The following is a 26,910-nucleotide window of genomic DNA, read 5'->3' as shown; positions in this document are numbered from 1 at the left end:
GACAGGGGCTGGCGGGTGATGGCTGATTCATACTGCCTCCAAAATGCTGGAGAAACATGGAGGCACCTTTGTAAGAAGCAGAGTCTCGCACTGTCTGGACAATGACTGGGGCTTGATCAGCCCAAATGAGGCTTGGGCAGCATTTAGAGGCTGAGGTTAGACAGAATCCTTCAAAAACTCTCCAATTCAGCTAGAGCTCAGGGGGTATGGGTGGTTGGGTATGTAGGGAGAGGGTGTCAGGATAATGTTTGCGACAAGGTCTCCTACTTTCCCCTTAAACATATTTGTCATTGAATAGCAGCCAAGATTTTAGGCCAGGACAATTGGCAATGCCGCCCCCTGCTTCTTGTAGGAACCATGGGATCCCTGTGACCCGCACCAAAATCATCATCCAAAGGAAATCTCCTTTACTTAAAGTGGCTCGGATTCCCTCCCACCAAGTTCTTCACTGTCTCTAAAGCTGCCCATGGCCATTTGTACAGGCACAGAGGGAAAATGCACAGTTTTTGGAATGTAGCTCCCTTATCTCTCACAGCAAAATAGCTAAGCCCTCTAGGACAGAGATGCTTTAGACAAAAAAAAAAAAAAATTAGATCTAAAAAAAATGTGGATCTAATGTCTCCTAAGACTTCCCCTGCAAAATTAGGGTAGAGAATTCCTTTGGGCTTCATTTTCTCCCCTCTCCTACTGCACTATAAGCACAACTGAACCACTCTATCACTACAATTGCTTTTTTTTTGGTTCTTGCACAAAACCCGTTTCTCCTGTGAAGCCTTTCATTGATAGCCTATAACCAAAAGCTTTCTGAAATGGAAGTGGGAGGAGATATGTGCAAAGCAAAAAGAAATGGGAAAATGTTAAACAAATGACTTTTCACCTGTGAGATTGGCCTCCCTCTCTTCGCAACCTTGTTTGCCTGGTCTATTAACATTTCAGACTAGAAGAAGATTACGCATTATTGTACCAGCAATTTCTTTATCTCTCTGAGGGTTCAAGTGACAGAGATTGTTAGCCTGAGAAACAGGATGTTTGCATTACTGATTAGGCCATGCCGTTTTGACTGAAATAGTAGAGAATATTCCTGACTGATTTGCGTGTGTCAAATTGGCCTGCGTCTGTCCATCAGTTCGGAGGAGATTTTGTTCCTGCCGCATGTGTTAGACATCACGTCGCAGGTTGTTCTTTCAGAATGTCAGTCACATACTTGCTGCTGCTGATTAAAAATCTTATCTCAACCAAGAAACTGTCTGCGGCCGGTTCTGCGTCTGTGACCGCTGTGGAGTTGTTTGGTGCTTTGGGCCATCTTTCTCGTAGATTCCCGTGGCTGGGTGTTTCGGCCATTTGTGTGGAGTGGAGGCTCACAGAGCTGAGCAAATGACTTCACCATTTTCAACTTAGTTATGCTACAGGGGCAACTGAAGATGAAAACAAACCATATTGCTCCTTAACGAGATTTCTGGCTTACTAAACAATGCTGTCCAGTCATGGCTCTCAAGCTTTGGAATATAAAATACGAATTTCTCAGCTCAACTGACAGAGATTTTGATCCAGTTGAAACAGGCAGAAAGTTAGCCATTGATGATTAAATAGCTAGGAACTAAAGTTTTTTTTCCTTTTTGCCATTACTGATTATAGCCTTTAGCTGTTTAACCCACCCATTGTTATCTGTGCTGCTTAGGCGCTATGCTATGCTGACTCCCACAAGGCTCCTGTAGACAACATCTGCCTGGAGCCTGGGTCACCATGGTCATGGGTATGTGAGCTGTTTTTCAGGAATTAGAACTCCTTGTCCACTTCAGGCCAGTTGAGATTGCCAACTCATCAACTGAGCCCGCGGAGAAGTTCGGTAGGCGACATTTTGATGTCAATAGGCTAAAAACTCCACTCTCAGATCATGCTAATGCCACCATTTTGTGAACATGGGTCCTATGAAGAGGCATGAAGTCTGACTACGCTTGCACAGATCATCATTACCTCACCTCTCCTCACCTCCAATCTCCTCTCTCCACATTTCAGACCACCTTGCCCTCATCCTATAAATATCCCTGAGTCTCTATTTTTGGGGAAGAGAATTCGAGGCTCAGGGTCTCGCTTCCTCACATGGCTGCCTTGTGATTAAACCCTCTCTCTGCTGCAATCTCCTCATCTTGGTATTTGGCTTTCTGGGCTGCAGGCAAAAACGAACCTGGTTGGGTAACACAGTAGGCCTCAGTTTGGACCTAGCCAATCTGTTTTTGCTATGTTAAACAGCCTGGTGATTTCGATTTAGATGAAACATGGGACATACTGCAAAAACACAGCTATGCAGCATTAAAGAGTCAAGTGGAGGTTAGGAAATCAGGGTTCTGTCTCAGCAGCCTCGTGCCAAGTCCAAGAGAATGTTGAGGGAAAATCCTAATACTTCTAATTTATAATGAACAGATTGCTAGCACCTAAAGGATATGACTTATGTCTAATTTCTCTTTGGTAATGCACTTTGGATGGTACACTTAGTAGGTAGGCACTAAACAATTAAATCTAATACTTAATGATCTTAACAAATTTAAAACATTTACTGAACATTTTTTATTAATATGAATCAAAATACAGAAACCACACTAGACCCCAAAATGTTTGGAAACTTAATAGCATTTCAAATTAGTCAAGAAAAAAATGATTGATTATTCCCTACATGGTATTATAATGTAGGGGATCAGAATTTGCCACCCCAAAATGTATCTCTTTGGCTTGATTATTTTTAAGAACAAAAGATTCAGAAAGAAAGTTTGATCTTCCCCCTAATTGCCTAAAAGAATTTAAGATAGAAGGCCTATCCCAGGAAGGAGATAATATCATAAGCAACTATAGTGTAGTATAAACTAGGTGTGGCAGACAGAGAGGAGCCTAGCTAGGCCCATCTAATCAAAGTCCCCCCATGTGCCATTGTCTTTGCAAGGTATGGCAGACACCCATTTACCAAACATTTGCTTTTCCAGCTCCACATGAATTGCCTTCCTCTTCTTTGAAGTCCCAAATCACTACCACCAACATCTTCCTTTGTCTTTGGCTGAAGATGATATTTAAGGTGATGCTTCAGCCATTTTGGCAAGTTACTCCGCTTTCCTGGGTTTCTCTCATGTATACATGTTTTAAATTTTGTTTGATTTTCTCCTGTTATTCTTTCTCATGTCAATTTAATTCCTAGACCAGCCAGAAGAGCCCAGAGGGTAACGGAATAGTTCTTCCTCCCCTCCAGCCTCATGACAAGTCAAAGAGAATGTTGAGGGAAAATCCCAGTGCTTCTAACTTATAGGAATCAGATGGTTAGCACCTAAGGATCTGATTTAGGTCTTATTTCTCTTTATTCATGCACTTTGGTTGATACAGTTGATAGATAGACACTAAATAATTAAACCTAATACTTAATGATTTTAGCAAATTTAAAACATTTATCATTTACTGAATATTTTTTATTAATATGAACCAGAATATAGAAACCAAACTAGACCTCAAAATATTTGGGAGTTTAGTAGCATTTCAGATTAGTCAAGAAAAAAAAAGATTGATTATTCCCTACATGGTGTTATAACCAATGGGCTTTCCATTTAGATTTAAAAAGAAGCTGAATTTCTACTTCACTCCTCACCTCCAAATGAATTACAGATGAATTAAAGATCTAAGCTAAAAATAAATAAAGCTGTATACATGCTAGAATAAAATACAAATACTTCTTTTTAGTATCTTGGCCATGCATAAAACCAACAAGCCTAAAGTTAGTGATAGACATATTTGACTAAATAAAAACTATGGTGTAATAAAAATATATGAGTCAAAAGTCAAGCTTAAAATTAAAAATAAAATAACTTGAGAAAGATTTTTAAATAGGCAGCTCACAGAAAAATAATTCATAAATGACCTATAATTTATGAGATGATATTCAATTCTGAGCAAAATTATATTAATGCAAATGAAAATAAGATACTATTTTTGATCTATTTCACAAAAATTAACATATTTCATCACATTGTCTTTGAGGGGTAGAGAAGAGCACTTGAGCAAACCCTATACAAGTTTAAAATACACATAGTCTTTGATCCTGCATGTATCCTAGAGCTATAATTGTACATGTAACCAGAACTGGGATGATAATTACAGCATTGTTTGTAATAGTAAAAAAAAAAAACTGGAAATGATCATTAATAGAGTACTGGTTAAAGAATTAATGATCCATTATACTTTGTACTGTTTAAAAACCATGGGGGGCCTGCCCCGTGGCCGAGCAGTTAAGTTTGCACACTCTGCTTCAGTGGCTCAGGGTTTCACCGGTTTGGATTCTGGGCGCAGACCTAGCACCACTCATCAATACATGCTGAGGCATTGTCCCACATAGCACAGCCAGAAGGACCTACAACTACAATATACAACGATGTACTGGGGGCTTTGGAGATAGGAAGAAAAAAGAAAAAGAAGATTGGCAACAGATGTTAGCTCAGGTGCCAATCTTTAAACAAAAGAAAATTAAAAAATATGATTAGACCTGCATATTTGGATATGGAAAAACCCACCAAGATACAGTGTTACACTTAAAAAGAGGAAAGAAGGCAGGATATGAAACAATGTGTATATTATGTTTCTATTCATTTTCAGCAAAACCCCAGAAAATGTGTGCATATACTAGACAATTTCTGGAAACATTAAGAAATTGTTAAAAATGGATACCTTTGGGAATGGAAGTGAAGATTTTGGGGTAGGAGGAAGGCTTATTTTTCAGTATGTATACTCTTGTATTGCTTGAAAATTTAAAATCATGTACTGTGTCACTGAAATTACTGAAGAAAAAGCTACTTGAAAAAACAAGGGTTTTACATACCTCAGCTGTTCTTCTGATTACAGCAAAATGTTTGTGATAATCAGACTTTGCTATTAGAAAGATCAAATTATGTTTAATAAAACAAATCAACTGAGCATATGAAACATTTACAAAGATGGTTATTTTAAAAAATTCAGTGTGTAAGTGACAAAACTTCATTGGGGGGGCTGGCCCAGTGGTGTAGCGGTTAAGTGAGCATGTTCCACTTTGGCGGCCTGGGGTTCGCTAGTTCGGGTCCCGGGTGTGGACATGGCACTGCTTGGTAAGCCATGCTGTGGTAGGCGTCCCACATATAAAGTAGAGGAAGATGGGCATGGATGTTAGCTCAGGGCCAGTCTTCCTCAGCAAAAAGAGGAGGATTGGCAGCAGATGTTAGCTCAGGGCTAATCTTCCACAAAAAGAAAAAACAACGAAACTTCATTAGGAAAAGTTCATTCATTTGACATAGTCTACGTGTACTTCACTGTGTCATACTGCCAGGCAAAGGCGTTCCTGCACACCCTCTGTGGCATGACGTGCTCTGAGGACTTCATCTAGTGAAGGTGGCTGGTTGGTTGCCGTCATCCCAGTGTCTTCAGCCAGTCTACCTTCTTGGTAATGGGCACTCCAAACTTTAGCACCTGGGAGGGAACTGCAATGAGTGAGGAGTGTTTTAGTTCTCTCACCTACCAGCCCCACCAGTTACCTAAGATGGAGGAAAACAGGGCTATCAGGTATGGGATAGAAGGGTCAGGAATACACGAAAGCAGCTATATAAAAACATCTTTTTGTTAACAGTACTGTTAAAAAAAAAAAAAACAGAATTCAATCGACTGAATTTGAAGATCTAATTGTCTTTATTCAACGATTCGATTGCATGGCATCTCCCCCGGCAAGCAGAGAGATACTCTGAGTAGATGTACGAGTGGAAAGTTTTTATTGGAAGGACGGTGGAGCAAGGAATTTATTAGCAAAGGAAAAGAAAGGATTGCTTCAGGTGAGGTCATCTTATTTCGAGGGGAAGGAAACAGCAGAGATTTTATAGTTCAGATTATCAGGAAATTTCAGATTGACTGTTTTAAAGGTCACATTTCTGGGAGGGGTTGAAACTGCAATTAAGTTTTGGTTTATTGCCGTGGGGGGCAAATGACTCCATTTTGGGCCTGTTGCTTCTTTTTTAACAGTACTTTAGCCAATTACAATTAAAAATTATATTTCTCAAATTAACTAAAAATTAATTTCCTCAATTATAATGAAAAGTAATATAGACTCATTTTAGAAAGTATAAAGAAGTATAATTTATACTATATTAATAAAGACAATTTCTCTAAACTACGAACACAAATGCAAAGTTTCCTCCAATTTTTTGTACAGTAGTGCCCCCTTCTCCACGGTTTCAAGTTTTGAGGTTTCAGTTACCCATGGGTAATTGCAGTCCAAAAATATTAAATGGAAAATTTCAGAAATAAACAATTCATAAGTTTTAAATTGTATGTCATTCTGAGTAGCATGATGAAATCTTACACCATCTCATACCATCCCACCCAGGATGTGAATCATCCCTTTGTCCAGCATACTGTGCGTCAGTCACTAAGTAGCTGTTCAGTTATCAGATTGATGGGCAGGGTATCGCAGTGTTTGTGTTCAAGTAACCCTTATTTTACTAAATAATGGCCCCAAAGTGCAAGAGTAGTGATGCTGGCAATTCAAACATGCCAAAGAGAAGTTATTGTTATTAATCTCTTATTGTGCCTAATTATAAATTAAACTTTATCACTGGTATGTATAGGAGAAAACATAGTATACATAGGGTTCAGTACTATCCATGGTTTCAGGCATCCACTGGGGGTCTTGCAATGTATCCCTCATGGATCATGGGGGACTACTGTATCCTGTTGATCATTTTAAGGAGAATACGTGGACAAGGATGGGGAGTCACTTATAATTTACTTATGCATGTGCACAGACAAAAGTCAGCAGGCAATTCTTAACACATGTATTTTCTGTTATATATAAGAAGTTGGAAGTGTTACCCCTGAGTGGGGAAGTTGGGAGTCTGGAGACGGGGAGAGGTCACACATGTGTGGAGGGGACTGTTTTGACTACTCTTTTGTATAATTTATTTTGTCGTATCATGTATAAAAAAATACAAAAATACTGTAAATTTTAAAAACACTCTAAAAACATTCATTTGAATCCCCTAATATTTTTAATTCTTACATAGGAACATATGAAATAAAAATAAAACCTCTTACTAAATCATAAACCAAATAAGAATAGTAAGAGCACACAAGAAAGATCATTTCTACTTAATCAACCAGATGAAAAAAGAAAGAAGGATTGAGAGAAGGGCCAGGAGAGGGAAGAGAAGAGAATAAAGGAGAGTGAAATGCCTGACTGGGAGGGAGGGGGGAGGAAAAGGAATTTTTCCATAAGACCTCAAAGTTTCCTTCCCCTGAAACTTCGAAGGCTCCAGATTTCCAAAATAAGTCTGCTACTTTGAAGATATACTGCCAATCCTTTGAGATTTGAGTGATAGAAACTCATGAATAATGGTGACATCAATTGTCACCAGGAAAAGGTGACTGGATAGAGTAGATATTGAGAGAAACCACTGGAAGGAGATAATGGAAATCTGAAAAGGTGTAAAAATGGAAGCAAATCAACTTAGTACAGCTAATAAATGACAGACAACTTGGCTTTCTTTGGTCAGTTTCTTCCGTTGTTACACAAGAGTTACTTTTTGTATCACAGGGGCCTTCTCAGCTCTCCTCTTGGGAGGTTGTTGGTAGTTTCTAAGCCAGTTCCTACAGAAATGCACTGAGCAGAGTAGATGGAGACAGGAGCCTTTTTAGGATCACAATCTCTGTGTGGATAAAAGCAGTCACAGTCGTAATCTGAGGAGCTGGGTGGGTTTTAGGGAGATACTGTGTTGGCAATCTTAAAATTAAGTGTCCCACAGCAGGCAATTCTTAACACATGTATTTTCTGTTTAGGAAGAAACTGAGCTTACTAAAGTGAAATGAGAAAAAAACCCCAAAAGTCACAAATATTGAGAACCAATCAGTCCTCAGAACCACCTCATACCTTTTCCGTGCATCCTTATTAAATCCAAATGCTCATTTAATTTTAGAAAAGTCTAAATGGTCATGTGTCTTATTTTCCTGCTTCCTGCTGGAACAATGTTGTAAGCCTGGAAATGTTCTATATCTATTATCTGAAATTTACAGCTCTTCCCCTGAATAAGTAAATATCAGGTACTTAGCTAATTAAATGTGATACTCAAAGGGTCTTGTTTATAGGAAAGAGTCAACTTTCAGGATGTTGTGTGTAAATCTCGATAAAATTACGTAGAAAATGACAGCGTGCTCTTGTTTCATAGGCTGACCTTGTGGTCACCACCGCCTGAAAATGGCTCAAAACAAAAAATGATCTAAGAGTTGAAACAAGATAAGATCAAATTGATGTCATATAATTACATGAAGTACCATTCAATCACTGGATGGAATTTACTGTTGATCCCTGGGCTTAGACGCAGGTGGGAACATGCAGTTCTTATCACTCTGCTGCTATAAAAGATAGGTGAGGACAGTGTTAACCTCAGTTACTGAGAAATCACAAGACGAAGCTAGAGTCCCTCTTCAGAGCCACAGTCAACTGCTCTGAACACATCCTACAAAAAGTCCAGAGGAAGGTAATATGAATGAGACAACTTTTGGGATTTTAACTGAGTGGTGAGTGAAATATTTGAGAATATAGGGGAGCTGTGCATAAACCTTAGTAAGAAGAAAGACAGGCATTTACACATTCTCTTTTCAGCACTCACGATTGAATTGGGAGGAAGTCTGCAGAATTGTGGTCTGTGATCACAGGCTAAGATGTTATCTAACAGAAGCCAGAAACCAAATGTCTCCTGCTGAGATGCGTGAGTGCCTGTCAGTATCTAAAAACTTTCCTTAGGAAATATTGGATGTCGTTTGAAAGGCATTCTTTTGAGTGACTTCCGAGAGTCAGACAGAGGGCGAGTAGACATTATGTATGTTGCTGATATTGTTCTATTTACAGTTTTTACATGATTCGTAGCTATACCTTCAAGCTGGCCGGTGACAAAGCAGCTCAGCTGTCCAGCTGAACAACCATAGCTTCTGATGTTTTTGAATAGATGTCCTTGAGTGGACTTGAAGAGCAACACTGAAGTCTCTTGAACAACATCATTTCCATTTTTACTTTCATAAAATGCTACAAAAGTAAGAGTTAATAGTACTTCTCCAACTATTCCTGGTGACCTTGCAATTCTAAATTGCTTCCTTAAGTCCGGTTGGTTTGTTCCAACTGGAATTTCTGGAAACCCTTGCTAACCTTAGTTATATTTGCATCAGCGCTAGTTGAAATGGCAGCTGGTTGGGAAATTAAGAGCAGAAAATAAAAGTGCTCTTTTTGTCCCTCCTTCTTAGTGTTGAGGAACAGGCTTCGGGCTCATGGTAGAATTATGGGCTGACACTATGTGAGTCCCTTGGGAATACAGAAACTCCATAGGAACTTTTCTTTCCTAAGTTCTACATTCCTTTTCTACTCAAAAGTAAGATATTTTACATTAGAACAGAGGAATATTTTTAAGTTTCTGAAGATGCTTTCTAAATAATTACTTAACACCAATTCAATTATTCAAAATATTGGTCACTGAAATTTCATTGAAATACTTTGCTATAGTCTTGAACTATTTTAGAAAGATAAGAACAATCATTTGTGAAAAATTTATGTTTTTTCATTTCAACTTTAACTTTGGTCTTGGTTTAAGTTTCTTATTTCCTTTTGCAGTAATAGAGTTGTTTAAGTTTTGAGTCATATTTCTTACCATTTCCTGCTGAAAAGTGCAGCATATGACCAATGCTAGAAAAGCAATTGATTACATTCCAGAACGGATTTTCAGTTTCATTGTACATTTCTTTTTCATGTGGGACTCAAATTTACGTGAAAACTCAAAGTAAGACTGGCAAATAGAAACAGTAAAATTAGAAAGTAACATGCATCTTATTCAAAAGTAGATCCAGATAATTTGCTTTCACAGAGAGGAAATGTACAGGAATAATTGATATTTCCATTGAGAACAGCATGACCTACAGCACCAAGCTTCTATTTTTTTTTTTCTTTTTAAAGATTGGCACCTGACCTAACACCTGTTGCCAATCTTCTTTTTTTTTTTCTTCTGCTTTTTCTCCCCAAATCCCCCCAGTACATAGTTGCATATTTTAGCTGTGGGTCCTTCTAATTGTGGTATGTGGGACGCCACCTCAGCATGGCTTGATGATCCGTGCTATGTCCTCACCCAGAATCCAAATCGGGGAAACCCTGGGCCGCTGAAGCAGAGAGCACGAACGTAACCACTCTGCCATGGGACCGGCTCCCAAACTTCCATTTTTACAGATTGTAAATCCGATAGCAGTTTGCTATCGGATTTATAATCCTTGCAAATTCTAGTGTTGGTCTGTAACGTTTCAGCATTACCCTTGTAATGTTGCACAAAGTAATCCAGTAATTCTTTGGTTCTTCAGATTCAGAGATAACATTGTAGAAGTGCTCTAGCATCCTTAATACACTGAGGTCTAATTGAGAGAGATGGTGAGAGAGAGAGAGAAAGGGAGAGAGAAGGGATTTAGGCTGGACCGGGAGTGGAATCAAAGGCAATATTAGGAATGAGATTAGAAAAGACAGAGGTAACAGCATGATCCAAGTGTGGATCAGTGTCCTAAAGGAGGAAATGGATTAACTGTGTGCCTCTAGGCTGCAGGGGTGGTAAAGATGGAAGGGCACTATTTTAGGATCAGACCACTGTTCAGGTGCCTTTGGCAAACCCTTTTACTTCTCTGAGTGTAGTTTGGTAGTCTATGAAATAGGTGCCATAATAATGCTTTCCTCACAGAAACGTAAAGAGAATTATGCAAGGGCGTGTGTGGGAAAGCAAATGCTTCTCCTCTTTTCCCCACTCCCCACCAACCAGACTCCAGTCCTCCCAACTTGATCAGCTATAAATGCCTCTGTATCCAAATGAAATGACTTCCTTAAGGCTGTTCTGAAGAAAGCGAAGTTAGATAAATACGTAAGATAAAAAATTACATGGCAAGTTACATTTAAGCTGGTACAACACAAAGTTGCTCTAAAAAAAGATGTCAGCATCCTATTTAGGGATATACCATCTGAAAAATTATTTAAGAAGTTCATTGTAAAATATAGAGACTTGAAGGCAGTATAGTGAAGTGTGGTTCAGAGCTTGGAGTTTGGAATTGTGAAGAGACATTCTAAAATCGTGGCTCTCCCAGTGGCAAATTTTGTGACTGAATAGGTTACTTCACCTCTAGAATATCTTTACCTGCCAAAATGAGAATACTACCTCACTGGGATGTCATGGGTATTGAATTTCTTTGCGTGTTCAAGGTGCCTAAAAGAATATCTGGCACATACAAGTGCTCCATTAATGGTAAGTATAATTTTTAAAGTGTAAGTTATTATTATTACCAAATCCAGTATTGCAGATATTGTGTAGAACGCTAAGTCCAAAATTTTTCACACTTTGTTTCATTGTCCCTGGTAGAGTAACTGAATATGTGTTATGTAACTTACTCCCCACGGAGGAAAAGTACCAACCAGGAGAAAGTAGAGAGGCAAGATTGTGGTCCCATATCTCAAACCCTGGAGGAGAAATTTTGTTATAAGAGAGAGCAGTTATATCATTTATCTATCGCTGGGCTTCAAACTACCCAAAAACTTAGTGGGTAAAACAACAAGTTATTATTCTCTCTCAAGGTTCTGTGGGTGTACTGCACTCAGCTGGGCAGTTCTTTACTTGGGTTTCTCATGCCTTTGCCTTCAGGTACTGGCTGGGGCTGGAGTCATCTTAAGGCTCAACTGGACTGGCCATCCAGGATGGCTTCTTCACTCATTATTTCTTGGCCTCTTTCTCTCTATGTGGCATCTCATTCTCCAGGGCCTCTCCTTGTGGCTTGGACTTCTTATCCTACAGTGGTCTCAGAGGAGTAGCACTTCTCACATGGCAACTGGCTTCTAAGAGAAAGGAAGCAGGAACTGCCAGGTCACTGTAGGGTCACAGCCCCAACTGGCCCAGTGTTACTCCTGCCATTTTCTATTTGTCCAACTAGTCATAGGGCCCGCCTAGATCAAATGGGGTACAAAGATAGACCCATTACTTTTTGATGCAAGACTGGCAAGGTCATACTGCAGAGGAAATGTAGGCTGAGAGAGAATTTTGTGGCCATCTTTGGGGCATACAACCTGCCATCGCAGTGAAAACCTGGGGGCAATGAACAACGAGGGGGCTTCTCTTTGCAGCTCCCCTGCTTTGTTTTGATCACAGAAAAAGATACTTATAAAGTAAAAAGTGCTGGGATTGAAAAATCTGTAATCCCAGCCTGTCTATCCTATTATTGAAAGACTTCAAGGCAAATTAAACATGTTTTTATACTATAGTGTTTTTAAATGGGAGTGATACTTGGTGCGCCAAAAGATTGCATGAGAAGAGCTGAAACATAAAGTATAATGTACAAATTTTAAAAGTTACAAGAAAGATTCTTACATTACTAGAATAATGCTCCATAAAAAACTTCTCTGGCCTTTGGTGTTTAATTTTTCTGAGTGATAAATTGACACTATCCGATGTTTTATTCCCGATAGCATTTATTGCTGCAATAGTGTTAAAAATTGACTATTTTTAAAAAACATTTGAATTTCTCATTTAAGACAATATTTTATGGTGCATAGAGTTTGTCTTATCAAAATTTCTTTTCCATTTAGTATGTAAACAATTAAAAAATGCTGATGTACTGGAAAAACCAGAAGGGTAATGGAAAAACCAAGATTTTAATTACATAATTATGTTAACATTGTAAAGTGTCTTTAAATAACAATTAAAGTAGAAAGTGTACATATTGTTATAAGCCCCTTAAATTTAGTCAATTAAGCATAGAAATATCTCAAAATATAATTGTTACAAGAATGGCCATAAAGGAATTGAAATCATTCTTATAATTCTATGAAACCTTCAGTTTTCTTCTAAATACTCCCTGCTCTTTTGCTTTATTTTTAAAATAAATACTTTAAGGCCATCTTTTGTTCTGTTCTTTATGGAAACCCCCATGTTTTGCAAAGCATGGCTGTACAAGCTGTGTGGTTTATTTCTCTTGTCTCTGAGACCTCTTTTTTCACTTCTTTTCTCTCCATTGCATCTGGAAAACAAGTTTGTTCCCTTTTAAAATTTTGTGAAGGCTCAAAACACTGTTAAGTGACTGATAAGTAGAATCTCATCCCACATACTGCCGCTGAACCGTATGACTTCACTTGGCCTTGTTTCCTCTGGGGCGCTTCGGGGCTACGCTATTCACACCTTGACATTCTGGGGAATTGTGAGAACTACAGAATACATGAAGCTCCTGTACAAATGTCAAAACAATGAGATATATATTTATTGCTGTAAATGCACATGCTCTTTGTTCTCATTAGTTTTGCATCTCTCCGTTTTCACGTCTCCAGCTTACCAAAGCAAATGCTTTTATTAGAGCCTTGATCACCTTAACTCCTAGTAGTTTGCCTTTGTGTCTGGATCAGATGGCAGGAAACATTCATATTTGTGTCACCCATACTTGGCATAGTGCCTGGCATGTAGCAGGTACTTATTCAGTCTTTAAATCTTCCAAGCATTCAATTTGGACCTTAAATTTGGCACCTAACAAATGTTGAACCCCTGTCAAATTATCCAAAAGTCATCTTTTTATAAGATAGAGGAAACATGAATTATCTATATCAAAGAATGGCTAAAAGGATTTGAGGCACATTGTGGGAGTATTAAACAGTCTCTACTCGTTTATACCTCCCATTTCTCAGCCATCCTTTGTCACTCTCTTTGGAGACAACTATTAGTGAATGTGTTAATCGGTTTCCAGGTCAGTCTAGTACCTGGGAACAATATTTGAGCATCTACTTGGAAGAAGAGGGAACCTGGAGGATTATTTAGGTTGGGGACAGAGCATAGGATCATGCAAGACTCTCACTGCTGGACCCAGGCTTCAGCACATGTTACAAGAGCAAGGTAAAAACCCACTTACTGCAACGAGAGCACACGAGGAAAGAAAACTAGTAGCCAAGCCCACTCCAAGCTCAGTTTCCTGACCACTGACCCCAGACTCTTTAAATTCATCCACCTGGAGACAGAGGTGGTCGCTAGGCAGGAGGTAGAAGAGAGCCAGCTCAAGGGCCTGCTCTGTGGGAGTGGGTGGGATGCAGGATTCTGAACATCCTACTTTCCTTTGCGACTCTCCACCTTCAAATCTTTCACCAAGGCTGAGCTATTGCTATCTTCTCTGGACCAGGCAGGATGTTAAAACTTACAGGCCTGTTTTCTGTTAACAAACAATTACTGAATACCTATCTCATGCCAGGTGGTGTGCTGGGGCTTAAAGGCTTTACTTTCAAGGTTCCCTTTCATTAGTTACTGTTCACTGAAGGCAACTTACTTTTCCTGTCCTTGGTAGTTAGCTGGGTTAGATGGGGCTAATGAGGTGAAGCCTTAGGTTAACCCTCTAGAAGTCAGTTAGATTTAATCTATTTTGTTAACAAAGAATCATGCCTCTAATCCTAGCCAGTCATCTCAAAAATGTGCTATGAGTCAGTTGGGCTTCCTGGTGTGGAGAGTAGGGTTGAGTCACCCCATCTATCACAAGCATCAGAAAAACCGAAAACCTCGCTCTCTGGCAGTGGGGGAGCAGTGGCAGCGTCTTTGCAAGCGAAGGTCAGGATGTCACATTGTACCAAGCACTTGCAGTCTTTTTGGAACAATCTTTTACATATAACTATAGAATATGTATATGTATATATACATGCAAACATGCACATCAAACCATGATATATAAGAGATAAAAAAAATCTACTTTGCCTTGAAGTCTTGCAATAATAGAATAGACAGGCTGAGATTACAGATTTCTCAATCCTGGTAATTTACTTTATAAGCATCTTTTTCTGTGATCAAAACAGAGCAGGGGAGCTGCAAAGAGAAGTCCCCTTGTTGTTCATTGCCCCCAGATTTTCACTGCAATGGCAGGTTGTACGCCCCAAAGGTGGCTGCAAAAATCTCTCTCAGCCTACGTTCCCTCTGCAGTATGACTTTGTCACTCCCACATCAAAAAGCAGCATGTCTGTCTTTGTACCCCATTTAATATATGGGTGGATGTGTATGATACTCGGTGAGTCATATTTATGTATATATATATACAAAATATGCTGTATATATATTTATATATGGCTTGCATGGTACCCTGGAAGAGTGTTTACTTATTTTACAAATCATTTAAATGTTAATTATAAATAATCACAATAATAATATTATGTCTGACTTAGAACAATATTTATTCAGTGATAATCATGGATGAAGGAAAATAATGCCCATAATTACTTGTGTATAAGTATGTATATCAGGTAGAAATAATGACATATATATGTTTTAGCTTTACCTATATTTAGGCAGTCGGTTTTTCTATATTATAAACTGTTAGTTCTACGTCTGACAAATTATTCTTAAAAGACGTAGGAGTTGATATAAACATCTAACAAAAACATGGTCTTATTATGTCAGTCTACATGAAAAATAACCACAAGTTTGACTCACGTACAATTTTAAATCTCATCCTGAGATGTCTTTTTTTTCCCAAAAAAAAAAAAACCCTTTTTTCTTTTGAATAATTATAGACTCAGAGAAAGTTGTGAAAAAATGTTCAAGGAAGTCCTAGGTACCCTTTAGCCAGTTCCCCCAGTGATGATTCCTTGCATAACCATAGCACAGCGTGAAAACCAGGAGATTGACATTGGTACAACCCTCAGAGCTTATTCAGATTTCACTAGTATTGTGTGTGTTTGTCCGTGTGTAGTTCCATGCCGTTTTATCCTGTGTGTACACTAGTGTGATAACTATCACAATCAAGATGCAGAACTGTTCCATCACTATAAAGCTTCCTTGTACTATCTTTTTATAGCCACAATTACCCCTCTCAGCTCCCTAACACTAACTCCTTGAAACTGCTAGTGTATTCTCCATCTCCATGATTTTATTTCAAGAGTGTTATACAAATGGAATCATACAGTATGCAACCTTCACTCAGCACAATGCCCTTGAGATACATTCAAGTTGCATGTGTATCAATAATATATTCCTTTTGTTGCTACATAGTATTCTCTAGTATGGAAGTACCATTGTTTGTATAACCCTTCATCTGCCAAGGGCATTTGGATTGTTTCCAGTTTTGGACTCATAAATAAAGCTGCTATGAACCTTCCTATACAAGTTTTGTAGGAACACAGTTTTCATTTCTCTGAGATAAATGCCTAAAAGTGCAACTGCTGGGTTATATAGCAGTGCATGTTTAGTTTTACAGGAAAATCCCAAACTGTTTTCCAGAGTGGCTCTACCATTTTATATGCCCACCAGCAATGTCTGAATTTTCCTGTTTCTCTGCATCCATTTGGTGTTATTATTTTTTATTTTCGCTATTCTGTTAGGTGTGTAATATCTCATTGTGGTTTTAATTTGCATGTGCCTAATGACTGATGTTGAATACTTTTCATGTACTTATTTGCCATCTATATATCCTCTTCAGTGCAATGCCCATTTTCCAGTTGGATTTTTTTTTCTGTTGAGTTTTGAGAGTTCTTTATATATTCTAGCTACCAGTCCTTTGTTGGATATGTTGCTTGAAAATATTTTCTCCAAGTCTGTATCTTGTATTTTGATCCTCTTAACAGAGGACTAACCCATAATTTGGATGAGGTCCCATTTATAAATTTTTCCTTTTATGGATCACACTTTTGTCATCAACTCTAAAAACTCTTAATGTAGCCCTTGGTCTCCCCAATTTTTTCCTAAAAATTTTATGGTTTCACATTTTACAGTTCAGGCTATGATCCATTTTGAGTTGATTTTCATATAAGGTATGAGATTTACATTGAGGAATTTTTGTTTGTTTTTGTCTTTGTTTTGCCTATCAATGTCCAATTTATCCAGCAGCCATTGTTGAAAAGGGTAAATTCCTGTGTTAAATTGCTTTGCATTCTTGTCAAAAGCCAGCTGGGCATATTTGTGTAGGTCTAGTTGGGGTTCTCTATTCTGTTCCATTGATCTTTGTGTCTACCCCTCTGCCAGCATCACACTGTTTTGATTACTGTAGATATACAATAAGCATTCACACTGGGAAGAGTGATTCCTCCCGTTCTGTTTCTAAATTTGTTTGATCTGTTCTAGATCCTTTGCTTTTCAATAATAATAATCTTGTCTATGTCTACAAAAGTTATGCTGGGATTTTGATAGGAATTTCATTAGATGTTGAGGTCACTTTGGAAAGAATTGACATTTTTACTATATTGAGTCTTCCAAATCATGAATATGATGTTTCTCCATTTATTTAAATCTTCTTTGATTTACTGCATCAGTATTTTGTAATTTTCAGCATGCAACTTTTGTACATATTTTGTTAGATTTACGCTTAAGTATTTTCTTTGGAGTGATTGTAAATGGTACTGAGTTTTTAATTTGCTTTCACGATATTGTTTTTAGTATATAGAAATGCAGTTGATCATTGTGTCATGCAATCTTGCTGAAATCACTAATTAGTTCCAGGACCTTCTTTGTAGGTTCCTTTTTTTTTTTTTTTAACAGATGATCATGTCATCTACAAATAGGGATAGTTCCATTTCTTCCCTTTCAATTTGTATGCCTTTAATTTCTTTTTCTTGCCATATTGTGCTGGCTAAAACTTCCAGTAATATATTGAATAAGAGTGGTGAGAGTGGACATCCTTGCCACACTCCTGATCTTAAGGGGAAAACACTCAGTTTTCCACCATTAAGTATGATGTTAACTGTAGGTTTTTGTAAACGCTCCTTATCAAATTGAGAAAACTCTTTTGATTCTTGTTTGCTAAGAGTTTTTACCATGAAAGAGTATTGGATATTCTCAAATGCTTTTCTGTGTCAACTGACGTAATCATACGGCTTTTTTCTTCTTTATCCTATTGATGTGATGGATGACATTAAGTGATTTTCAAATATTGAACCAGCCTTGCATGCTGGGAATTATTCCCAATTGGTTGCATTGTATAATATATGTTACTGGGTTCAACTTGTTATTATTTTGTTTAGGATCTTGACATCTAACTTCATAAGATACACTGGACTCTAGTTTTCTTTTGTTCTGTATGTGTCTGGTCTTGAGGTCAGGGTAATCCTGGCCTCATAAAATGACTTGGTCATGGTTTCTTCCTCTTCTATTTTCTAAGAGAGATTCTGTAAAATTGATGTTAATTCTTCTTTAAATGTTCTTAATTGTCTTTTTATTAGTAAATGATGCTCTGACTCTCTTATCTCATGGTTTGAGCAAAAGGAATCCATAACACTTTCACTTTAAAAATAGGGATAAAGGGGCCTGCCTGGTGGCATAGTGGTTGAGTTTGTGCACTCTGCTTTGGTGCCTGGGGTTTACGGGTTCATATCCTGGGCATGGACCTACACATGGCTCATCAAGCCATGCTGTGTCAGTGTCCCATATGCAAAATAGAGGAGGATCAGCACAGATATTAGCTCAGGGACAATCTTCTTCAAGAAAAAAGAAGAAGATTGGCAACAGATGCTAGTTCAGGGCCAATCTTCCTCACCAAAAGAATAAAAGTAAAATAAAAAAGAGGATAAAACCTTGCCTCTTTTATCTTACATGAGATTTTTCTGGGGCATGTAGGGATACAATCCAATTTCCTGTCTCCCCATTCTCAGATGTAGTTAGGTCAATGCCTGGATTTGGTAAGTCACTCAGCTGACCTTGGATAGCCCATCTCATGCACTCAAAATGCTAGATAAAGCTGTATCTACAGGTATAAATAAGTCAAGAAGTGCATTTAGGCAAACTTTGATTAACATTCTCTGCTGTCTACTCCTGCCACGTTGCTGGGTCAGCACTTACTGCTGCACATTGACAGTTAGCCTTAAAGCTCACCCACCACCAGTGAATAAAAAGCCACATGGTAACGTGGGAATGGGAAGGATGGGCTCAAAGCCTTGTATATTTTATATACCATACAAAAGCTCATCTATCTATCCATCCATCTGTCCACCCAGCCTTGTACATATTCTTAGACATTGTCAAGTTGAAGTTTTATGTTTTTCAAATAAGGACATGGAGGCTTCTTAACAGAATGACATATTGAAAAAACAGAATTTATTGTTGATAAGCCTGATTCTACTGGTTGATGTGAGAAATAGGGAGATTCAATTCCCTGCCTCTTTCCCAAAGAGAAATTGTGTTTTTATATATGGCTTTACAGTGTGTTGGGGGCTGCCAACAGAGGGGTCAAGACACCGAAGACTATTATTAGTAGTAATGTTAAAACTACTGGCTGTTGTTATGCCTGGGAAGCCAATTTTAGAGTAACTTTTTTTCCCATGTCTGTTTTGCAGAAGAGCCATGGATTACTACAGAAAACATGCAGCTGTCATCCTGGCCACATTGTCCGTGTTTCTGCATATTCTCCATTCCTTTCCTGATGGAGAGTTTACAACGCAGGGTGTGTGACCGAACTTGGATTTGCAGTAATAAGAAAAGCACATTTCTAGATGTACATCAATACTCCATTAATTACATTTCCACCTTCTTTTCAGATGTGTAATAAATCTTTGCTGCTGGGTACATATCTAGGCACTTGAAGATTGTGAACATAAAATTAAATTAGTTTCCAAAAATGTACAGTGAAAACGATATCTTACATGTCCATTTAAATAGCAGCTGGTACATTTTCATCTGAAATAGATTCCTGATTATTCTTTACCTAAGTTTTACCATCAGAAAATTCTCCTTATTCTGTTAAGCTCGTTATTTTTATTTTTATTTTTTTGACATTTTTCCCAGAAGGTTTGAGAGGATTTTAAAGTTGCCTTTGTAGATGAATTTTCACATCAGCTCACAAGTGAGAAAAACAAAACCACTTTACACAGTAAATTTGTTTTGTTATATTGTTTGAAAAATCTCATATAGTGGCTGATATAATTCCATCTGCTATGAAATTGTGAGCTACTATTGGTTATGGTTTTTCTCTAGACAAGTGGTAATATTTTCATCTCAGTTTGTAACTATGAATGCCTGATCTAACATCAGGTTCTCTACAGTCGACAAGCTTTCTTAATTCTAACATACTTTTCTCTGTCAATATTTGGAGTTTCTATGAGGAAAAAACAATAGCAGATTCGAAAGGGGAAAATATTTTGCTTCTGGGCAAAATTCTCCTTTCAGGTGAGCATGGAGCTTTCAGTTGTCAAGTTTTGTGTTCCCTGTCGACACACCATAGGCTCACTATTAGCACTGGGGTAGAGAGAGACACTGCTGCTATTGAGATTTCCCGTGCATATCTGCAAAAATTGTTTTCCCATGAAAATAACTGTAATCAGTACAAATAAATATTAGGTATGAAGATTACCATATAGCCAAAAGTATTTATTTATTTTATTTCCAATAGAAAAAAGAATATTTAACATCCCATTAAAAGCAAAAATTCATAGTTTCCTTTTGAATCATTTTTGGATTATTTCAGTCTTTGCCTTTTTTGTGATAGATTGCCCAGAATGCAAGCTAAGGGAAAACAAGTACTTCTTCAAACTGGGCATCCCGATTTACCAGTGTAAGGGCTGCTGCTTCTCCAGAGCGTACCCCACTCCAGCAAGGTCCAGGAAGACAATGTTGGTCCCAAAGAACATCACCTCAGAATCCACATGCTGTGTGGCCAAAGCATTTATCAGGGTAAGAACTTAAAGGGCCCCAGAAGCTTTCTAACAGTTTAACCAGAGGAATGTCCCAGAGCACACCTGTGGGGTTTAACGCCAGAGGTGTGTGATGACCTATCCTTTGTGGGCATTTGTGCAAGGAGGGGCTGCATTTGTCCCCTTTAATCAAAAGAGCCTGTAAGCGTGCCGGTACGGGCTGGATTTATTCAGAATGAAGAGAATAGGGGTAGAGGTGATGAGGGGCATGTTGGGAGAGAGTATATACCACACTTAGACAACGCAAATCTAACATTTTAGAGTGAAAATATCAACTGAAAGGGAGAATACGCAAATATAGCAAGCATTTATTTAGTTCAGGTGGCTATGGACAATTTTATTTTACTGTTTTCAATTTTGCTCATCTATCATCTATCTATCTATTGTCTATCTATCTATCATGTACTCACCTATCTACTATCTATCTACCTATTATCTATCTATCATTTATCTGTCATCTATCTATCTTTTATCTATCTACCATCTATGTATCTATTATCTATCTATTATCATCTATCTACCTATTATCTACCTACCGATCTATCATCTATTATTGATCTATTTATCATCTACCTACCTACCTATTATCTACCTACCTATCTATGATTATCTACCTATTATCTATCTATCCATCTATCATCTATCTACCTATTATCTATTATCTGTCTATTAGCAATCTATCTGTCTATCTAATTCCTCTCTCTCTTTTTGTTCCTTCCCCCTCAGGTCACAGTGATGGGAAACATCAAGTTGGAGAACCACACCCAGTGCTATTGCAGCACTTGCTATCACCACAAGATTTAAATGTTTCACCAAGTGCCTTGTGGATGACTGCTGATTTCCTGGAGTGGAAAATTAATTTGTTCAATGTGTATGGCCTTGTGAGATACCCCCCACCTTTCTCTTACCATTCCCCTTTGGCATGCTTCGAGGATATACTGCAGCTTTGTTGTCTTTCTCTTTATCTGACAGTCTGATCGGCAGTCTAGCTCTTTTGATTTGGAATGAAATACAGCATTTAGCATGATCACAAAAAGCTGGTTCCACAGGAAATAAAGTCTTTTAAATCATCAGTTTATCATTGAATTCTATTTTTTTCTTAAAAGTTTAAAGGCAGTTGTTTTTGATAGGGTTAATTGAAAGGAGTGAGCCCATGAGTAAGCGGGGGCCTCACGTACTCAGTGACCTGACACTGGAGAGTCTCATTCCCGTGGAGCCTTCCAGAACAAGTGTGGCTCCTCCAGGCAGGGGCCAGTTACCAGACAATCCCCTGGGGGGGAGGGAAGAAAACATAACCTCTATTTTGATTCCTTTTTGTATCACCTCTTTAAATGCCCCCTCCCATTTGTTTTGGTGAGGAAGATTGGCCCTGAGCTAACATCTGTGCCTATCTTCCTCTATTTTGTATGTGGGGTGCTGCCACAGCATGGCTTTATGAGCAGTGTGTAGGTCCACACCTGGGATCCAAACTGGTGAACTCCAGGCCGCCACAGTGGAGTATGTGAACCCAACTTCTATGCCACTGGGCTGGCCCCTAAATGCCCATTTTGATGAGTTTTATAAAAGTAGATACATTAGTATGGTAATACATGCATAAAGTTTATGAATAAATAAGTATGCATTTATTGGGAATGTTTGGTCAGAAACTTTTTACTGGTAGAAGTTTTCAATCAGAAAAAAAATTGGAGAACATTGCTTTGGGGTTTGGGAAAGACAAAATCCTTCCCAGCCTGAAGTTTCTATCTGCTTATCTATGCCTAGTCAAAAAAAAAGAAAAAGAAAGTAAAGTACATCTTATGAGTCTCTGGCAGCTGGGTTGTAACTGAATGATGGCTAAGGAAGGAATATCCTTGTCCTCAACTAAAATTGGACATTGCTTCGAAATTCCAGAGGCATCAGCTCTTACATTCCACATTCAGATCTGGATGGGAACGGATAAATGATGAGCAAAGTACTCAGTGAGCACTCACTGTGGGCTAGGTGGAGTAACAAGCACGTTCACTGAGTTCTATCCAAATGCTTAAGAGCAGTGATATGCTTCCAAGTCACATTTATTGAGTAGTTATACTTAAAAACAGAGTACTTACTTTGAGGACCATGGTTTTTACCCATTAAATTTTATTAGCTATGGTAGAGATCAAAGCCACCTAAAAGTTCTGCTCCTAAAGGAGCCTGAAGTTTAAAAAAATCTCACTGGTCACAGATATGGTTTTCCAAAAAAATTTCAGTCATCATCAATTCGTCAAGATTCCATTTCTGAGTGAAATGCCAATTCCCAACAGTTGGTAAACACACCAGGTGTCAGGGTGAAAACTTAAAGTGTTTTCAAGAAACACTGAAATACATATGAATGCATTACTTCACTCGTTCATTCGTTTATTTATTACACATTTATTGAATGTGTAGTAAGTGCTGGCACATTGTTAGATCATGGGGATTCAGAGACATGAGGATTCTTTAGGAGATATAATGCAGCTTAATTCAAGAGAACAATGGTGCTGACCACCGGGTCATTCAATATTGAACAGATGCTCCTTGGGAATCTACTATGTGTCAGGTCTTGAGGGCGTGTTTGGAGGATTCAGCAGGAGAGGAAAGCTACTGACTGCCCTCCATCTGGGACCAGTCTGTCTGACAGAGGGGATTTAAGGAGTAATGAGAGAGGAAGGGGACATCCCCGTGGTGACTCAGATCAGTCAAGTCAACCCTGGTGAGCACTAGGGTGAAATGTCTTGGCCATGTTGACCTTCCATCTGACCATGTGCCCGCCATGGTGCTGGTCCTAGGAAGGCCCAGATGAGTAAGACACAGACCCTGCCCTGAGGCAACCCACAGTCCAGTGGGGAAGAGACACATAAATGAAGAATTACAATCTAGCGAGATGCATGCTATGGGAGAGGTGTGGACTTTGGTGGCCTAACAGGAGGGCTGGTTAGCTCACTGTGGTGCAGTTCGTCACGGAGAGCGTCACAGGGCAGGTGATACTTGAGTTGGGTCTAGCAGATAAATAGATAGATGTGGGAAAGGTTTAGTGTAGTTTGAGGAAACGGCATAGATAGATGTCCTGAGATGGGAGCCTGATGATCACAGATTGCAAGAGGTTCAGTGTGCCTGGATCGCAGGGAGCTGGTTGGAGGGCCGAAGCTGCAGAGACAAATAGATACCTGTCAAGAAGGTCCTTGTATAACATGCAAAGAAATGTGCATTCTGTCTAGGACCCTAGCTTCTCAAACTAGAGGACCTGAGGTTTCCTGGAGCCCCAGGATAAACATTCACCTTTCTGCAGGATCAATTTTGTTTTAAGATTTGGAGAAATGCCATTTTAGTTTCAAAGCAAAAACTGATATATTATGGCACAGAATGCAAAATCGCAAAAATGAGATTAAAAATGGAGACTTAAAAAGAAACCTCGTGTTGTGAGTGGGGCCTTCTGGATCCTGTTCTTCTGGCCCCTCCCAAACCTCCCGGGAGCTCATTCACTCTTCTTGCATTAGGAGTACTTAAGTGAAGAAGTTTGAGAAGTTATATTAAAAGAATAACATACTCAGCTTTGCACTTTAGAAAAAGCATTCTGGCTTCAAGTACATGGTAATTGGAGAAGATGAGAGACTGGACACAGGATCATGAGTTGGGGCATTTGCTATTGTCTTGGCAAGAGATGGTGATGACCTACTGGCAGTGAGAGTGAGGGAAGGAGGAGGGGACAGATTTGGGAGGAATTAGGAGGAAATGAAGAGATGATTGTGGGTGTGACTCTTGGTGTTTTGGGTGGCTGGTGGATGACTGTGACAATAACTGGGAAATGGAAAAGCGGAGGGGGGAGGTGACGAATTCAGTTTGGGACCTGCTGAGTTGAGGTATCTAAGGAGTACCAGATGAGCATGTCTAGTGGACAGTGATAGAGAGCTTAGGAAAGGACTCCTGCCTGGAGGTAGGGGCTTGAGGGTCCTCACTGGTTGGTGGTACCAAAACCACAAGGATGGCGAGGATTGCTCAGGAGGGTGTGAGGAAGAGAAGATGCTGGACCACCAAGGATGGATTCTGGACTGGCCTGGTTGAGAAAGTGGATGTCATATCTTTTTGGACAGTCAATTAGAAAGCGCTGACATAGCCCTCTAGAGAAAAGATTAAAATCTCAGATACATAAGCAGTGAGGGGGAAGAGAGGCAGGAACAAAGGCTGGAAATTTTGATTCAAATCTATCATTTAGGTGAAAGATGTCTAAAAAAAGTACTAGGGGTAGAGTAAGCACATTTTTGCGGGGCGCTTCTTTCAAAAAATTCTCCATCATTCACCTCAGCCGAGAGCTGCCCCCAATTCTCCCATTTGAGATTCCTTCCTTATGACTAAAACACGGAATCCCAGGCCCATTCCTTTTAAATGACAACACATCTCACTGAGGCATCACAGTGGGTCATTAATGTCACCAGATAAGTTAAGCAGGCCACCAGGTCCATAGGCACTGTGGGTCCTAGATTCTGGTTACCAGGGAGAGAGGGGTGTCAGGCAGGCAATAAAGGGATGAAACAAAAAAGCAAGACGTCTACTTTGTAGTTGTGTCAAGAATTGACCAGGAGCAGAGACTGCTAAATGATTACAGGATGTCACTGATGACTAGGGCTCAAGGAGGATGTTGACAAAACAGGGATGGCTCCTGTGCATCAGTCTGTCTCCTGGGAGTGAGATGAAAGGGCAGGAAAAGATGAGAGGGAAGGAGAGATGGAGGGGGAAGAGAAAGGAAAATGAGGAGGGTATAAAAAGTTGGGGCAGGAAAATGTGTGACAGGGAAGAAAGATGCAAGAAGGGCTGCTCGACGAGTCTGTTGCCTCAGAAGCGGCTGAACTGGATTAAAGCAGAAAGGAAAAGCCATGACTCTACTCATTTCTACCTCTTCCCCGACCCCTGTTGAATCTGAGTAATCACCCATAAGGCAAAATCTCTGGCCCATATGGAGCCTTTGTGCAAACAGAGAAGGATGCCCTCTCAGGGCAGGCAGAGCACCTGGAGTAAACAGCTTCATAATTAAATGACACAGAAAAGTGGATGTCAGTCAGTCCTTAGCCCCTGACTCGGCACCTTTGTGCAGTACACACACTGTGCAATCCTACATGGCAGCCCTGCCCATAATATCATCATCCTACTATGACCATTGTTGCATTTTGGGGGAGATAATGTCTTAAATTGGTGAGAATCTTAGCTGACATCTAAGATTCCAAAGGATCATGTCTTAATTATCCTTATACTGCTGACAGGCTGCTGGAGAAAATATTGCCCCAAATAGTTTTGCTTTGTTTTTGCCATCTATGGGAAAACCAGAAGAGCCGCTCAGAATCTGGTCCAATCGGAAGGTAAAACCAAAGAATCCACGTGTAAATGGCTGTGAAGCTGATATGAATAAGTTGGTTAGGATCACAAACCTCAAGAGATCCAGACAGCTCTGCTGAATCGACAAAAAGATAATCAACGTCAAACCACCTGATGTTAGCATAGCACTTTTACTTTTCAGAGCTTTCTGTGCCTAATGTGTCAGTGAGTCCCACTCAACCCCCATGGCCTCCAAGTCAGGGTAGGCAGCACCATCTCCATTTGACAACTGGATAAATGGAGGCACAAAAAGCTTCGGTTGTACAGGCACTGAGAACGTGTGGAACCCTGCTCTCTCCACCTCCCGTTTTGTGCTGCTTCTTTCAAATTCCAATTTCTTCTCAAGGGATGAAGTTTTTGCCTTACCTGCAGAGGACCTATTTCTCCCAGGATACTGAATAGAAGCCCTCTCTTGGAGGTCTACCCAGGGTGAGAAGCCATCATATTCAAAGAAATGAAGTCTGAACTGTGAATTGTCCACTGATGTTTTGCCTAGAACCTGGGCTTCAGCTTCACTTTACAGCTCCTCTTGATTCACCCGACCCCTCCTTCAGACGCTTCCTTTTCGAGCTTAATTAGGAGAAACACAAAAAGATTTTTCTGTTCTGAAAGCCAAGTCGGATTTCTATATTGTCCTATTCAAAACTGTGTAGCATATGGAATTGTAAATATTAAACACTGTTTTCACAAAGAACTGAAGCCGCCTCTGAGTTTCCTTGGAGCAAAGAGAGAAGTTAATTATTGCATCGAACTTCAAAACAAGAGACATAAAAAAGGAATAACTGTTGGATGTTTTTTAATGAACTCCCCTTCTGAACTCCCAGAAAACACATGTTCTGAAAATACTTTCGTATTGAATCTGACTC

General features: G+C 39.2%; 1 protein-coding gene across 2 annotated transcripts; it reads left to right on the top strand.

The window, feature by feature from the left end:
• Nucleotides 1–8,301: 8,301 nt before the first annotated feature.
• Nucleotides 8,302–21,753, top strand: CGA (glycoprotein hormones, alpha polypeptide). Of its 2 annotated transcripts, none has more exons than XM_008515151.2 (4): nt 8,302–8,522; nt 19,328–19,434; nt 20,476–20,660; nt 21,407–21,753. In XM_008515151.2, exons 2-4 carry the CDS (start codon nt 19,335–19,337, stop codon nt 21,482–21,484), a joined length of 363 nt encoding a protein of 120 aa, XP_008513373.1. In that variant the 5' UTR covers nt 8,302–8,522; nt 19,328–19,334; the 3' UTR covers nt 21,485–21,753. The 2 variants fall into 2 exon arrangements, with proteins under 2 accessions (XP_008513373.1, XP_008513374.1); XM_008515152.2 differs by having other exon boundaries at nt 8,329–8,562.
• The last annotated feature ends 5,157 nt before the right edge of the window (nt 21,754–26,910 follow it).

Source organism: Equus przewalskii, chromosome 9 (assembly GCF_037783145.1).
Source record: "Equus przewalskii isolate Varuska chromosome 9, EquPr2, whole genome shotgun sequence".
NCBI lineage: Eukaryota > Metazoa > Chordata > Mammalia > Perissodactyla > Equidae > Equus > Equus przewalskii.
The sequence above is the reverse complement of the archived record's forward strand: the minus strand, read 5'-3'. Positions and strand labels throughout refer to the sequence as shown.